This window comes from Dromiciops gliroides, chromosome 2 (assembly GCF_019393635.1).
Source record: "Dromiciops gliroides isolate mDroGli1 chromosome 2, mDroGli1.pri, whole genome shotgun sequence".
NCBI classification, from domain to species: Eukaryota; Metazoa; Chordata; class Mammalia; order Microbiotheria; family Microbiotheriidae; genus Dromiciops; species Dromiciops gliroides.
This window is the reverse complement of record NC_057862.1, coordinates 217,083,684-217,101,178: the sequence shown is the minus strand read 5'-3', so window position 1 is coordinate 217,101,178 and position 17,495 is coordinate 217,083,684. Positions and strand designations below refer to the sequence as shown.

The window sequence follows — 17,495 nt, the reverse complement described above, 5'->3', positions numbered from 1 at the left end:
AAGGCTCCCACTTCGTTGTGGGATTCTCTGAAATCCTACACTGGCAAACATTCAGTTAGCCTTGAGACAACAATTCAATGACAACTTCTTACCTCATACTCCTCATTGCTCTCTTTCATCCTAACACTCAACACCAGCTACCTCTCTTCACTTTTCCCTATCATTTACTTTGGGGAATATAATTTATAGTAATAGCTCAATTAACCAAAACAGAAGATTTTTAGTTAATTGAAATCTAACCTAAAAAGTCCTTTTGAATTAACCCATGCTAAAAATCTTCCCAAAGCAAACTGGGCTACTTTCCAACCTCAGGGAACACTTCAGTTGAAGTTTACAACTTAGAAAGTTGATAACAGTCAGATAAGAGGCCTGGGGAATAAGGAGTATCATTATTTCCATTTCACAGATGAAGAAACTGAGAGGTTAAGTCACTTGTCCCAGATCAGGTAATAAGTGGCAGAAATAAGGCTTTAAACCCTAGTATTCTAAGTCCAAATCTAATGCTCTTTGCATTCCATGACCAAAGTAAACAATGTTATATTTGTCTTCAGATCCAGGTTCTCCAGAATACCAAATCTCAGGGAACAATAGTAATGTGGACAGAAAAGATGGAGGAATTCCATGACTAGCATAACAGCATTAGGGCTGGAAGTCTGGTTCTGTTCTATTTGATTGAATCTCTGATGCAACTAAGTTGGGGGGGGGGGCGCGGTTAGATTGGTGAGGTTTGGTTTTTTTTTTTAATTTTCAAATTTCCACTCTAACTAGAAAATACAGGAAAAATTCTCGTTGTTCAAGTTTTTACAGTGTGATATCATCAAATAATTTCCTTTTTTCCTCATTTGGTTTCCTCCTGAGGGCAGGACAACCAAAGCAAATGATAGTGCACTTCATGGGCTTTAGGTAAATGGAAGGACTTGTTGGACTTGGCTCAGAGGGGTCTGTGGAACTCTAGAATGTTAGGGTGCACTCTCTGGGGCCCAAAAGAGAAAAATGAGAATGCAATCATAGAGTTTTTGTCCCCAGTGAAAAGAGTAGCATCTGTATTCATAGAATTCCCAACAGCATACCAAGAGCTTGAATAAGGAAAATGCAAAATCCTGTACTCTACTCCTGGGATTACCTGTAATCTTGTAGGGCCAGCTATTCAATCATTCTTGAAATAACTGTAGGGAGTATAAGGCTGGGGGGTGAGGGAAGGAGGGGGCCACATTTTACCTCTCTAAAACCTACCTTCTTCATTTCCTTGATCTAATCCCTAACTGTTTTAAAACAGTAACAAAAACAAAACCACCACTTCAATTAACCAGGATGCCAGGAGAATGGAAGAAGAGTACATTTTTCTTTCTTTTTCATAGCATGCCTTTACTGGATCAACACTAGATTTGAGCATCCCAGGCTTTCCACCATCACCAGGCTTTTTTCTCCATTCTTTGCTTCTAACCTCAATAGTTCTTCAGCCTTGTCTCTCTTTGTACCTTCATCACATCCCCTCACAACTACTCCAGCTAGTGGTGTCCCATTCATTGTCCCCTAAGACCTACCTTTCTCTCATTCCCCATATCCATGTATGTCGGTCTTCCATTTTATATCCAAAACCTAACCATTACAAGGTTTTAGAGCCAAAAGGAGCTTATAAGTAATTCCTTCATTTTACAGGTCAATTAACCAATGTCCTATGAGGTGAAAGAAATATAGTTAAGAAGTAGCAAAACTGTATTTGGACGTAGGGATCTCTCCATTAAATTTAGTTTAAGAACCAGCTCATAGCAACTTGGAAGTATGTGCAAAGGGCAACCAAACTGTGCATACCCTTTGATCCAGCAATAGCACTACCAGGTCTGTGTCCCAAAGAGATCATAAAAGAGGAGAAATGACCTACATGTACAAAAATGTGGTAGCAAAGAAACAGGGGAAACTGAGGAGATGCCCATCAATTGGGGAATGGCTGAACAAGCTGTGCGGTATACAAATGTAATAGAATACTACTGTGCTGTAAGAAATGATGAGCAGGCAGATTTCAATAAAACCTAGGAAGGCTTACACGAACTGATACAAAGTGAAATGAGCAGAATCAAGAGAACACTGTATACAGTATCAGCAATGTTGTTTGATGATCAACAAGGACTGACTTAACTCTTCTCAGCAATACAATGAGCCAAGACAATTCCAAAGAACTCATGATGGAAAATGCTATTCATACACAGAGAAAGAACTGAAGGAGTTTGAATACAGATTGAAGCATACTATTTTCTCTTTATTTTTTTATGATTCTTTTCTTTTGGCCTGTTTCTACTTTTACAACATCACTAATATGGAACTATATTTTACATGATTGCACATACATAACCTATATCAAACTGCTTACCATCTTAGGGAGGGAGAAAATTTGGAACTCAAAAAATTTTTTAAATGATTGTTAAACGTTTTTACATGTAATTGGAAAACAATAAAATACTATTTTTAAAAAAGACCAGCTTATAACACTACTCTTCTAGGAAGTCCAGAAGAACATACTAGACTCTGAATTAAAAGACCAGAGTTCAAGTACAAGCTCTGCCACTTATTGGCTGATATGACCTTGGGCAAATCACTTCACTTCAGGATCTTCCTCTGTCAAATGAGGGTGGGGGGTTAAAATTTATAATATCTACCCTTACAGGGTTTATTTGTGAAGAAAGGACTTTGCAAAAATTATGAAAATGCTATATACTTGAGAGGCAACATGGTATGGTAGATAGAATCAAAAAGACCTCAGAACACTTCAGAGTCCTTAAAGAAGTGGGTTCAAGTTCTTTCTCTCTCATAAACTGTGTACCCTGGGGCAAATCACTTAACTTCTCGGGGGTCCCAGGAAATAATTTAAGATTATAAATTGCATGGAACTATGCCCAAAGGGCTATGAGACTGTTCATACCCTTTGACCCAGTGGTACCACTGTTAGGTCTGTATCCCAAAGAGATCACAGAAGAGGGAAAAGGACCCACATGTACAAAAATTGAGAGAATGCCCTTCAATTAGGGAATGGCTAAACAAGTTGTGGTATATGAATGTAATGGAATACTATTGTGCTGTAAGAAACAATGAGCAAAAAGAAAAAAGAAAAGAAACAATGAGCAGAAGGAGTTCAGAGAAACCTGGAAGGACTTACATGAACTGATGCTGACTTGAGAGGAGCAGAACCAGGAAAACACTGTACACAGTAATAGCAATATTGTGTGATGAACAATGGTGTTAGACTTGGATCTTCTCAGCAGTGCAATGATCCAAAATAATTTCAAAGAACTCATGATAGAAAATGTTCTCAACATCCAGAAAAAAGAATTGTGGATTAGGAATGCAAATTGAACCATACAGTTTCTACTTTGGGTCTATTTTTTTCCTTCTTTTTTGAGGTTTTTCCCTTGTGCTCTGATTCTTCTTTCACAATATGACTAATGCAGAAATATGTTTAATGTGATTATACATATATAACCTATATCAGATTGCTTTCTGTCTTGGTGAGGATGGAGGGAAGGAAGGGTGGGAAAAAATTTTGGAACTAAAAATCCTATGAAAACAAAGGTTGAAAACTATCCTTACATGTAACTGGAAAATAATAGAATACTTTTATTTTGAAAAAAAATTATAAATTGCAGAGCAGGTGCCAATTTCCATTGTTAAAAGGAGTTCCTTAATGAGATTTCACCATATGGATGAAATCACAGGTATGATTAATAGCTATAAATACAGATATAGGTAAAATTTACTCTTATTATTAACTTCAACCCATACATATAATCACCCCCTTGCTTTACATCCTTCAATACTTATGATAGTCTGTATATTATTATTTTAAAATATGTTGTAGTCTTTCATTTGTTAATTATATGTCTATCTTGTCTTCTCAACTAGAGTTTTTTTCCCTCAAGGACTTCTAATTCTTATCCCTAGGCCACCTGTCCATTTCCAATACTTGTTCATTAAACTATCAAGCTCTCTATAAATGTAAAATCTAGGGAATATCCACTAAGAAGATGCTTTTCAGTGGAGCTATGAATCAGTACAACAATTTTGGAAAGCAATTTGGAACTACACAAATAAAGTAACTAAAATTGCCATACTCTTTAACCCAGAGATTCCATTAGTAGGCTTATGCCCTAAGGAGATCAGTGATAAGAAAGTCCCCATATATACCAACATATTTATAGTGGCACTTTTTGTGACAGAAAAAAATAATACCGTGAAAACAAAGAAGATGTCCATCAAATAGGAAATGGCTAAACAAATTGTGGTACATGAATGTAATGGAATATTATTGTGCTGGTTTTTGTGTTGTTTTTTAAAGGATGATCTGGGGCCAGCTTGGTGGCGCAGTGAATAAAGCACTGGCCCTGGATTTAGGAGTTTAAATCTGGCCTCAAACACTTGACACTTAATAGCTTTGTGACCCTGGGCAAGTCACTTAATCCACATTGCCCAGCAAAAAAGAAAAGGGGAGGGGGTGGGATGATTGTGATAGATACAGAGAAGCATGGGAAAAAAATATCAATTGTTGCAGAATGAAGTAAGCAGAGCCAAAAAAACAATATACACAATGACAACAATGTAAATAAAACAACATCTCCCACATACAAAAATAAAAGTGAATGGTGCAAATTTATAAAGGAAAAGGCTGTCTTAGAAGAGATGAGAAAAGACACTTCAATCCTTCACCCCTTTGCAGAGGTGGGAAGTACACAAGTGTTGTACACTACACATATTTTCAGATTTCTTTTGAATGTATGAATCAGTTATGCTGACTTCTTTTTCTTTTTATGTCTTTAAAAAAATACTATTTGCCATATGGAATAGCTCTCTGGGAGCAAGGCGGAGGGAGAGATACTAACAGATATTATAACAAGATTTTTTTAAATGATCAATAAAAGCTTATTTTAAAAAACAAAAAGAATACAAAAAATGCTTTAATAAGAATAGCCAATAGTTAACATTTATATAAAGCTATCTGCCAGGCTAAAGCTAAGCTAAGCACTTTTAAAGTATTATCTTATTTGATCCTAAGGGGTGGGGGGGGGGGCACCTAGGTACTATTATTTTACAAATGAGGAAATTGAGGCAAATAGGAGTTAAGTGACTTGCCCAAGGTCACAGAACTAGTGAGCCTCTGTATCCAGATTTGAAATCAGAAACTTAGGTCTTCCTGACTCCAAGCCTGACGTTCTATTCACTGAGTCACCTCCTTGCTTTACATGCATTTTTGTTGCTGTATAGTTGTTTCAATCGAGTCCAACTCTTCCTGACCCCAGATGGGATTTTCTTGGCAAAGATACTGGAGTGGTTTGTCTTTTCCTTCTCCAGATTGTTTTACAGATGAGGAAAACTGAGGCAAATAGGATTAAGAGACTTGCCCAGGATCACACAGTTAATAAGCATCTGAGGCCAGATTAGAACTCAGGAATATGATTCTAGGCCCAGCACTCTATCTACTTCACCACCTAGCTGTCACATGTATAGCTTTCTTGAATTCCTACATCCTGAAAACTTTTAACTTGAATTGTGCTAGAAATAGAAAGGCTTCAGGAATGAAGAAGCACAGGGCAACCTATTTCACTTGGGCCAAGGACTTGGGAATGACTGCCACAAACCTTGACAATCAATATCACTAAGGCAGATAAGCTACTAAGTTTTTTGTCATTCTGGGCTACTAATACTACAAGATTCCAGAGAATAAGACATATCACCTAAGATGGAGCATCCCCTACCCCCAATTACTTAAGATTAAAAACTTCCTATGATTCTCTCATGAACATACTATTACTCCATAGTTGAGAACATGGAATAACTCATTTCTGGAGGACAAGGGAATGAATGAGCTGGGAAAGTTGACTGACTGCCTCCTGATCCACTCATTACTACTGGGGGGAAAAATGAAAAGGGCATAACTTACAGGCATATAAGATTAGCAGTATACTTTGTTATAAGGAGAACTAGACACCAATTTAAAAGTGAGAGAGAAGGCCCCTAAACCATCCTGCTACTCCTACATTCTAATATGACAAACACAAAATTTATCTGAAGACTTTCTTGTTAACTAGAACAATTTAAAGGATGGACATCCCAGGTGCCATCCAGATATCATTAGTATCTGCCAAAAATGGATAAGACTGTCCTTGGAAAAATACAGTGGGGTTAATATCACTACATCTGGGTCCAGAGCAATGTCTAGGTGGACCTTCTAAAGAGGGGTTCTCAGCAAACTGATGCTAGACATCCTGGCCAGTTCTCATATGATCTCAGAGGAAAGAAAGAATCTAGTTGAATGCTACCTGAAAGATGAATCCCTTCCTCATATCTCTTCTTGGAAAGAAGAAGGGGGAGGTTCACTACCTAATGAGTTAACCCATTTCATTTTTGGAACAGTACTTTTCGAAACCTTTCTCCCTGAAACTCCCACCCACTGTTGCTCCTAGTCTTCCTTCCCCTCTAGAGTCATCTCTCATTAGGTATGTCTTGCTGAGTTGCGAGGTGTAAATTCCAGGAAATGGGGTGAAGAGTTAGAACAGGAAAAGCACAGGACAAATGAAACATAAAGGTGGGGGAAGCAACCACAGCAGAAATCAGGACAACTACCAGGTTAGAAACTAGGTAAGCAAACAAATCAGAGGGCATAGATACCAGAAGGTAGAGTAGGCGGGACAACCAAAGTCCATCCAAACAGTCAGAAAACCAGATCTATAGGGGTTGAAGGAGCATCACAAGGGAGCTGGTCAAAAGGCCTGGCACACAACCAGCAAACAGAAGATACTTAAGAACTACCAGCAGCAAAGAGAAGGCCCTAATACAGAGGCTGCCAGCTGCCTCAGCCTCCCCTGCCTTTGTTTTCTACTCATCTTGGTCAAAACAAATCCCAGTTGGGTCTACCCCTGAAGGGGGTGCCCTCTGCCTAGAGGATCCACACAAATAGCTCACATTTATAACGATATGACAAAATATTATCTCCCTTGATACTAAAAAAAAAAAAAAATCCCATGAAATCAGCATTGCAAACATGACCAGGAAGGTGGGGAAATAACACCCTACTAACTTTCTGTCTCATCATCAAATGGTATCTGTAAAATCATTCCCATTTTGTAGATGAGGAAATAAAGGCTCAGAGAGTGCTGACTTAGTAAGCAGCTGGGCAAGAATTCCAGGGTAGACCCAAAGCCCTTGTTGTCAGTCCACAGAGAAGCTCTATCAAACTCTGTCACAACTTCATCCAATTTGCAATCACTTAGTTTTAGGGGGACATAGTTTCTAGATCCAGAAGGCACTGATTCATATGGCATTTTCCCACTAAAATTAATCTTTCCCTCCTCCAAAAACAACAACACAAAAATCACACCAATGAATCTGTAGCTGGTTCATTGGAAGATGAAGCTTCAGAGGCCATGATGATTCATTTTATCAAGTGGCAGGGATTAAAAGCTATTATCATATCATATTTTTGAGCATATGGGGGTGCTATCACATAAGAGACGACTCCTTTGCCAAACCATTTTGAGAAAAAAAAATATATATATAGGGGCAGCTAGGTGGCACAGTGGATAGAGCACCTGAGTTCACATCCGGACTCAGACACTTAACAATTACTAGCTGTGTGACGCTGGGCAAGTCACTTAATCCCAATTGCCTCACCTCCCCCCAAAATAAATTTTAAAAAAATGTATATATATAAAGCTGCCCACAGAGGTAGGGAAATGAGACTTTGTAAGTAATAGTGGGCTTGGGGCAGGGCAACCTTTGCCCGACCACTGTCAGCAGAAAACAAGAGACATTGGGAGAGACTTGGGTACCAGGTTAAGTACAGAACCCAGTGACAGTAAGCTATCTGGGCCAAGCTTAATGCAAAGAGAATAACTTTACCATCTATAAACAACAGGATTTTACCACATCTGAAGAGCTCCAAACATCTGGACTTACCACTCTCTCTCTCTGAAGTATACATATTGGAGGATGCATTTCACCCACAAAAAGTTTTCATAAATTTTTTTTTGAGCTAGAAGAAGAGTTCATTCTGCCTAACCCCTTTTATTTTTACCAACAAGAAGACAGAATTTGAAGTAACTTGCACAGGGTCACACAGAGAGTCAGTGGCAATGCTGAGACTAAAACCCAAATCTATTAACCCCCAAGATGCTTTGCTTTCTACCTGACCCCAGTGTTTCCTTCACACCCCCAAACGCAAAAGTCCTTAAACCTTTTTGTGTCATGGACCCCATGTGCCAACCACGGGCACCTTCGAAGAATGTTTTGAAATGCATAAAATAAAATATATTACAAAGGAAATCGATTATGTTGAAATAAAGGTGCAATTTTTCCCCCCATATGAGTTCATAAACTCCCCTCACATCTATCCAGAGCCCCCTTAAGGACAATTTCAGGTTAAGAACCTCTGCCTAGGCAGCTAGGTGGCACAGTGGATAAAGCACCAGTTCAAATCTGACCTCAGACACTTGACACTTAGTAGCTGTGTGACCCTGGGCAAGTCACTTAACCCTCATTGGCCCCCCCAAAAGAAAAACTTTTAAAGAAAAAAGCATAAGTTTCTGTACCTCTCAGAACAATACATGTATGAAATTAAATTTATGTAGAGAGGTCTAAATCAATGCATCAGTCAACATTTCCTAAGCACTTTAAGGAAAGAAGGAAACAAGCATTTATTAAGAACCTACTAAGAGCCAGCCACTGTGCTAAGTGTTTTGAGAATATTATCTCATTCAATCCTCACAACAACAGTGGGATACAACAACACAATAACATTGCTTCCATTTCACAGAAAAGGAAACTGAAGTAGACAGAGGTTAAGTGACTTGTCCAGGGTTACCCAGCTAGTACATGTCTGGTGTTGGCTTTCAACTGAGGTCTTCTTGACTCTAGGCCCAGCACCGTATGTATCCATAATATCACCCAACTGCCTTATTAACAGTTAACATTGTGCTAGGCACTGATAATTCATCAGATAATCAGTTCTCCCTCTCAAGAAGCTTACATAGCTAAGTATTTCCAAAACATCTACAAGGTAATTTTGATAGAGAAGGCATTGGCAACTGGGGGCAGGAAATACAGGAAGGGCTCTCTGGGTCCAGGCCACAAAACACTAAATTCCACTTAAACATCTGGTTGCAGGGGCAACTAGGTGGTGCAGTGGATAGAGCACTGGCCCTGGATTCAGGAGTACCTGAGTTCAAATCCAGCCTCAGACACTTGACACTTACTAGCTGTGTGACCCTGGGCAAGTCACTTAACCCCCATTGCCCCGCAAAACAAACAAATATCTGGTTGCAAACTTTTCTATAGACAAATAAAAAAGGGGAGGGGGACAGAAATAACTAACAGGTTTTTGAGGCAGCATTCAAGGTATGAGACAAGTATACAAGGCTGCATTTCCTGTCAACCAACATGCATTTCAAATTTCATCCCAAGGCCAAATTCTAGTACTATGTAAGGAAGATAGCCAAGTAAAATTCTCTGGATCTAAAAAAACAATTTTATGTGAAGTCTTTAACTAGTTAAAGAAGTATGAGTCACAGGTCTACTTTTTCTATGCTACCCCTGACTGAAATTCCATGCATCTGAAAATGGCCCCTAGCAGATCACAAGATAAGCAAGAATAAGTAGAGATAGATGATAGACAGACAGACAGATGGATGAAAAGGGGAAAAGCCTTTACTTTCTTCTCACGGTATCACACATGTTGGTCACAGACACCTAAACCACAAAGCTTCCTGGAAGCTCATCAAAAACATGTCAATACAGGTCAGAATGGATAAGAAGGGAGAAACTCAAAGAAGGTGAGGGATTAATCTTTTCAAGTCTTTAAAACAAATACTTGTTCACTGGTAGGTATCTGAACTTATTCTGAAAAGGGCACCAAGATAAATATGACTAAGAAATGGCTGGGGGGAGGGGGATGATTTGAGAATAGAAGGGGGCAAAGTGTAGCTTCTCCTAGTATGGGGTGTGTATTGACACAATACCAACCAGCAGTTGCCTTCAATTCCCAAAGCTAATAAATAATCCTCCAAAATCTTCTCATGCTTTGGAATTCATATTGTTTTAAGTTTCAGAACAGGTTGCTTACTGAGTTACTTTTATGCACATGTACAATACGTCAAACATGCAGACACATACACGTGGTAACCTGCAAGAACAGTTCCCAGCAGGCTAAAAATCTTGGTGAAAGTTGCTTAATTAATGATATGATGCATCTTTTTTGAATGAGGAGAGGGGGTACGAGGACTTTCTTCTTAATGATTCTGCTTTTCAGAGGGCAGTACATTACTTTTTCTTTCAGGGAAGCTGCCTTTAAACAATTTCAGGGCTGCATGTCTTGGTGCTTAAAATGGGTAAGGCCTTTTGCTAATGAAGTCCAAACTTAAATCCTGGTGAACGTGCTGAAGTCAACAACTACCCAACCTTTGGGCCTCCAAATGCTACAGTGCTTCAGAAGAAAGAAAAGACAGAAGACCAGTAAAAAAAGTGACCTAATACAGCAAGCAGACCAAGGCAAAGCACAGTGCTCAAAAACTGAGGACGACTAGAGCAACGGGGCCTTTTTCTCTGTCACTGTTTATCCTAGGCAGTACAAATCCAGTCATTAAGCCTACATTAAAAGAGGGCAGCTAAGTGGTGAAGAGAATAGAGTGCTGGTCCTAGAGTCAGGAAGAGGTGTTCAAATCTGGCCTCAGACACTTACTATCTGGGTGACCCTGAGCAAGTCACTTCACCCTGTTTGCCTCAGTCTCCTCATCTGTAAAATGAGCTAGAGAAAGAAAATGGCAAACCACTCCAGTACTTTTGCCAAGAAAACCCTAAATAAGGGGCAGCTAGGTGGCACAGTGGATAGAGCACCGGCCCTGGAGTCAGGAGTACCTGAGTTCAAATCCAGCCTTAGACACTTAACACTTACTAGCTGTGTGACCCTGGGCAAGTCACTTAACCCCAATTGCCTCACTAAAAAAAAAAAAAGGGGAAAAAAAAAAAGAAAAACCTAAATGAGGTCACAAAGGGTCAGAAATGACTGAAACAGCTCAACAACAACAACAAAACAAGGAACTCTGGAAAGAAGCACCTGAAGGAGGGAAGAAAATGATGAATATTCATATCTGTACACTTTAGACACACACCTTCTACCACAGAGATCAAAGGCTTAGTCCCTCAACATCCAAATCCTCCTCCCTCTCTCTCCTGTTCAGCTTTTCAAAATCTTGAACATGAACTCTGAGTGAGCTGGATTTTATAACTCCAAGAAGCGCATGGAAAACCATTGCTCCTTCTATCTCCCCATGAAGTTTTTTTTTTTTAAAGGCAATGGGGGTTAAGTGACTTGCCCAGGGTCACACAGCTAGTAAGTGTCAAGTGTCTGAGGCCGGATTTGAACTCAGGTACTCCTGAATCCAGGGCCGGTGCTTTAACCACTGCGCCATCTAGCTGCCCCCATCCCCATGAAGTTTTTATTCCACTCAGGGCATGAGTAGTTTCCTCAGCTTCCTTATTCTATTTTAAACCAGAACTCTCTCCCAGATAGAAGCCAAAGCCCAATTTCTGCATAGCAGCTGACCCCAGACAATAGCTATCCGTGAGACTCAACTGAAAATTCAAAAAGTTGAAGAGAGAGAGGAAAGGAGGAAGGGAAAGAAGGAGGGTCAATTTATTCCAAGTAGTGATGCTATTCAATGTCAGATCCCAGCTCAGTTTTCCAAGTCAATGTTGATACTACAAGTAGTATACTTATCCCTGAGAGCCCATATAAATGATGAAGAAACAACTAACTCTTCTCTGTACAATTAAAAAAAAAAAACACCAATTCACATTTCACTTGTGAGTTACCCTAGAATATAATTGTGCTAGTAGCTTCACACAAAAACACAAAAATCACACGCAAAGTGATTGCCAACCTCTTAATTACACAAGCAGTTAAAGAAAGTAATCTATGTAGTTCACCACTATTTTTGGTTTTCAATCAGAGGGGCATTCTGAAAGCGCCAACCAAGGTCTTTCTAATAGCCATTTACACCACAGTATTAAGGTAGCTCCCCTATCTTCGGGTCAAAAACGAAGGGAAGATACAGTTCTCTTCTTTAAGTATGTTTCAGGGGCCAACTTGCTTAGGTACATGCAAACTTCAGTACTTAGTGACTGAACCTTCCTCAGCCTAAAGCATCCCTAAACTAAACTAAAACTTTAGGGGAAGGGTCAAGACTGAAAACTAATAACAACATGCCTATCATTCATATAATGATGGTGTAGAAATACAACAAGCAGTAGTCTCAGCAATGATATCTAAAAACCATGTTAGACTAAATATGTATAAGGATGCCAGCTTTGGGGCAGGGGGGGGGGGAGCAAAGGAGGAAGAATTCTTTTGGATGTCTAGACAATGAGTTAAATAAAGTCATAATTGGCCATCCTAAAGACCGTAGACCATGCTGGTTTTTTCGCCACAATGAACTTGCACTCCCTTAAAAGGAGAACTTCAAAAAGATTTTTTTCCCCCTTTAGTAGAGAAGATTAAAACAAAATTAGCAGAGGCAGCAATAGAATTATACGCATCGTTTCCAGACCCTGAAAGGCTTACCTGGCTTCGGTCTTTATCCACTTTCTTAAAACACTTATTCAATGACAAATTATGTCTCACTGAGTTTTTCCACCCTGTGGGTGCATTTGCAAAATATGGAAAGTGTTCCAAGATCCAGTTGTATATATCCTTTACCGGCAGTCGCTTGGTTGGAGAGTCTTCAATGGCCATAAATATGAGGCAGCTAAAAGAATAAGGAGGTTTACAGTTGGGGTTCTGCCTGGCGTCATAGGGCATGTCAGAGTGAGCAGGAGATGGGGGGGTGTCATCATCGATGTCCTGAACAGGGCTGACGCTCCTAAGGACTGAATCCCCGAAGCTTTTTAGCAAGTTCTTACTCTCATGCAACCAGTTCAAGTTAGTGAGCTCTTCATCTTCCATCGCCCCTTTTTCTAATCGGATGGCAGGCAAGGGAAAGTCGAGGTCATCTTCATCATGAAGGGACTTGGACAAATCGCTACTTCTGTAACACTGGCTCAGGCCACTGGAAACACTAATTCCTGAGCTCTCTGGCTTCTTACTGGGAGGCATGACTGGGCCCATTTAGGTGGAGGCTCCTAGCAAAGTAAATTTGAAATAGAAAAGATTAGCTGGTAAATTTAAAGAAGTCTAGAAAACTTGCTTCTTCCCTCCCTCCCTCCCTCCCTCCCTTTTCCCTCACCTCCACCCACACATTGCCCTACGTGGTCATATCTCTTTATGCATTGTTCACGTTATTCTATACATGAAAAAGCTAATAAATGAAATCCTCTGCAATCTGGAAGAGGCACTGGTTTTAAATAGGATAGTAATAATAACACTGACATAAGAAATAGCAGAATAGTTGTGATATTAAAATCATGTACATAAACCATTAATGATGAGCTACAAATAAATAAAAAATGAGAATTTTCACTCAAATCAAGAAAGAATCCCAACACTGTTACTGATTCTCTACTGAAACCTCAAGTGACCACTCGCCTCTACCCATCCGTGTAAGGTAGTAGTTTTTATGCCACGGTTTTACCATCTACACAAGATAGAAAGATAGAACACCTTAGAATTTACAATGCAATTTTCTCATGATCCTGTGAGTTAAGGAATAAAGTATTATTATCTCCATTTTACAGATAAGAAAAAACAAGGTGAAAATGATTTGCCCAGTGACCATGTAATGTAATAAGGGTCAGAAGTGGAGTTGAAATCCACAAGTTCTGAAACTAAGTCTATGAGGGCTCAATCATACTGCTTTCCTGGTTCTTTGGTATCAACATTTACTTGTGACTACGTTCCCCCATATCCCACAATAAATGTTACTGAGGGAAAGCAAAATAGTATGTAACTGTTATATGCATAACATTGTATATACATATCACTCTGCTTTCAAATATGTATACATCTATGTATATATATGCACATATACACATACAGGAATATGTGTGCCTACATGCATGTTTCCTTAGACAAGTCACTTAACCCCAACTGCCTTCAACATCCAGGGCCATCTCCAGTCGTCCTGATATACATCTTGCCACTGGACCCAGAAGGCTCTGGAGGAGAGAGTGAGGTTGGTGACCTTGCACTCCCTCACTTCAATCCAATTCACTGCAAGTCATGACATCACCTCCCAATGTCATGGTCCTTTTCCACTACAAAGGACAAACAATATATACACACATACTTATACATTGGACATATATAATATACATATATGTATTTATATCCACATATATCTCTCTCTATGTGCATGTGTGTATAGAATAGCTTAAGGCCAGTTGCTTCAGATTAAGTTCAGCTGTTCCCATTTTGAACACATCATGATTGTACTATGATTAAACTGTATTGCCAGGGGGACACATCAATTTTAGTGTTTTCTTGGATTTCTCTCCCTCTTTCCCCAGCACCTCTGCCATTCATCCGCAACGGTCTGAGGGAAGAAGAGGAGGAACCCTACGTATCTGGACTGAACAAGAAGCAGTCTTATTTGCCGAGGCAAGAGGCACTAGAAAGCAAAAGGCAGTAACTTCAAGCATGTAGGAAAGCTATTCAGGACTTATAGGTTAAAGTGACAAAGCACTGAGAAGGGGAGAGATCAGAAGGACTCCTGGTGGCTTCAGAAGCTAGGAAGGTTGATGCGTGTATCGCTACACAATTATATTTCCCTACTTTTATCAGTGACCTAGAACAAGAAGCATATAACAAAACTCAACTAAAAAAATAAATGAGGGAGTGGCAAACAGTACCCAACACAATGACCTGGACAGATAAGAAGTTTGGTTAACTTTCTAAAATTCAACATAAGCTTTGTAACACAGCAGAAATTATGCAAAAGGGAATCTGGATGCTCTGCTTTATAGTTGAAAGTTTGGTTTTGTGGATGTGGTTACTTTTTTAGTTTGTTGTTTGAGGTTGGGGGCAGGGGGGAGCTCAAATCATACATTTTGGAAAGGAGCTAAGACACTCTAAAATGCCAAGGCCTGGGGCAGCTAGGTGGCAAAGTGGATAAAGCACTGGCCCTGGATTCAGGAGGACCTGAGTTCAAATCTAGCCTCAGACACTTGACACTAACTAACTGTGTGACTCTGGGCAAATCACTTAACCCCCATTGCCCCACAAAAAAAAAAACAAACAAAAACAAAAACAAAAAAAAATACAAAGTAGACAAAGCACAGGCCCTGGATTCAGGAGGAGCTGAGTTCAAATCCAGCCTCAGACACTTGATATTTACTAGCTGTGTGACCCTGGGCAAGTCACTTAACCCCCATTGCCCTGCCAAAAACAAAAAAACAAAAAATGCCAAGGCCTACTAAAAGAATCAGTAAGATGTCTCCAATAGCCTCAATGTTCCACTTAAAGGATCACAGGCTTTGGATCTTCCAGGGACCTTAGAGGTCATAGAGTTCAATCTCCTCATTTTATAAAGGAGGAAACCCAGAGAGGGGGAGGTAACTTGAGGTCATATTTACAAAAAAGTAAGTAAATAGCAGAGTCAGGATACAAACCCCGATCCTGGGATTCCCAACCTTGACCTAAGGCTCTCTCTACTGTGGCAATGTGTATGTAGCAAGCCTTCACTGATTTCCAAAGCTAAGGTCCATCTTCCTCATCTCTTAACCCTGGGTATTCCTCCTACAGGCTCATTATAGTCTAATTTGTATTAGAGTCTTATCCCTCTACTAGCTCCCAAGGGACAAGGGCACATTACATACACTGGGACTAGACTATTGACTTTACTCAACAGGAACTCTCTGCATGAGGAAACTCCTTCAACCAAAGTGTGTCCATACCTTTTTCTGCTGCTCAGAACTGCCTAAAGCAATGAGCATTTCAGTGACTGGACCAAAGTCACACACAAAGCACACATGACAGAAAGGAAGCATGTGATAAGTGCTTAATGTTTATTTACTGACTGACAAATGTCTTCCTAGCTTCAAGTCCTGCTTTCCAAGTATTACAACACACTGACTACCCACCTGCACTTGCACACAAACACATATATTCAGAACACCTACAATTTGCCAGACATTGAGTTAAGTGCTTTATAGGTATTATTTCATTTGATCCTTAGAAAACCCCTGAGAGGTAGGTGCTATTATTAGCCCCTTTTATAGTGGAAGAAACAGAGGGTCATAGTGGTTAAGTGACTTAGGAATACCTGAGGGCACATTTGAACTCAGGGGGTCCTGACTCCAGGCCTAGCATTCCTTCCACCACACCATCTAGCTACCTTCACACAGAGCAGAGGCTTAATAACCATTATTTTGAATTAATGGGAAAAAAAGTAGCTTTGAGAGTACTTTTTCTACTCCAAAAAGTTATATCAGGTAGATCTGAGCTATCAGTGTGATTTTGGGCAAGTCCCATCCTCCCTTCCTTTGAGTCTCAGTTTCCTCATCTGTAAAATGAGTGGAGGAAGGGAAGGTGGTACCTCTACTGTCCCTTGCAACTCCAAAAGGCTAAGAAAGCTGAATTACATATGCTATTTTGAAAGGAAATGCACAACACCAGCATGAAGTTCCCCATATCAGGAAAAGAAGAATGAAATTTCGTCTAAAAGGATATATTTTATTCTTACCAAACAGGAGCAACTACCATGAACAAAGGCAAGGAGTTCTACCATAACCTGAATTTTATTTTTCTTTATAATTAGATCAAGTCTGGGTTTCTTTCTCAAAAGTCCTAGAGTTTCCATCAAATATCTGCATTTCTGGCAAACAAATGTAACTTCCTACTCCTCAAAGGGGAACAAGCTAGACCAACTACTCAAGCTTAAGTCAACTTGAGCTCCAAATGAAAGTTTTATGTCTCATGAGCTTCTAAACAGGAAAATTATATCATGGCTGACAGTAAAGTAATTTAATTGCACTGTTGCTATGACAACATGCTGCTCTCTTTCTGTTTAATTTGCTTATTTGTCAGTAGCTTCCCAAAGGAATGAACAAGCTATTCTCCATGTTTTCTTTTGTTTTAAACAAACATTTTCAGAGGCCAGCAATAATAGTTTCTTTCTTTAAATGATACTTCGAAAATAAGTTTAGAAAAATAAAGAGTAAATGGGGAGGGATACAATAACCTTGCATTTCTTTGCTTTGTCCAAATCCGGACAGCCTTCTTTTTCTGCTTCCCCCAAGCTACCCCAACGACATACCTACAAATCATGCATTTTACAGCAACAGTGTGCAGTGCTCTTGACCTCTAAGTTTGGTTTAAAACACATTTTCCAGAAACCACAGCTGAGGATTTTTCCATTATTCTATTCTAACTACAACACTAGCCAAATCTTTTCCCCTCCCTATTCTAGAAAAAAGAAAAAGAGACAGAGAGAGAGTATGCATTTTTTAATGTGCTGCCAATTAGGCTGTTCCACAAGATAACTCAATAGTTATTCAGTGACGCCCCCCCCCCTTAAAACTTTTCG

General features: G+C 39.6%; 1 protein-coding gene across 4 annotated transcripts in view; it reads right to left on the bottom strand.

The window, feature by feature from the left end:
- FOXN3 (forkhead box N3) overlaps positions 1–17,495 on the bottom strand; it is a 526,444-nt gene that overhangs the window by 288,190 nt on the left and 220,759 nt on the right. For all 4 annotated transcript variants that reach the window (XM_043981748.1, XM_043981751.1, XM_043981750.1 and 1 more), the window contains one exon: positions 12,599–13,155. In XM_043981748.1, the coding sequence (XP_043837683.1) occupies positions 12,599–13,141 (543 nt within the window). In that variant the 5' untranslated portion in view covers positions 13,142–13,155. The remainder of the gene's footprint in view (positions 1–12,598; positions 13,156–17,495) is intronic.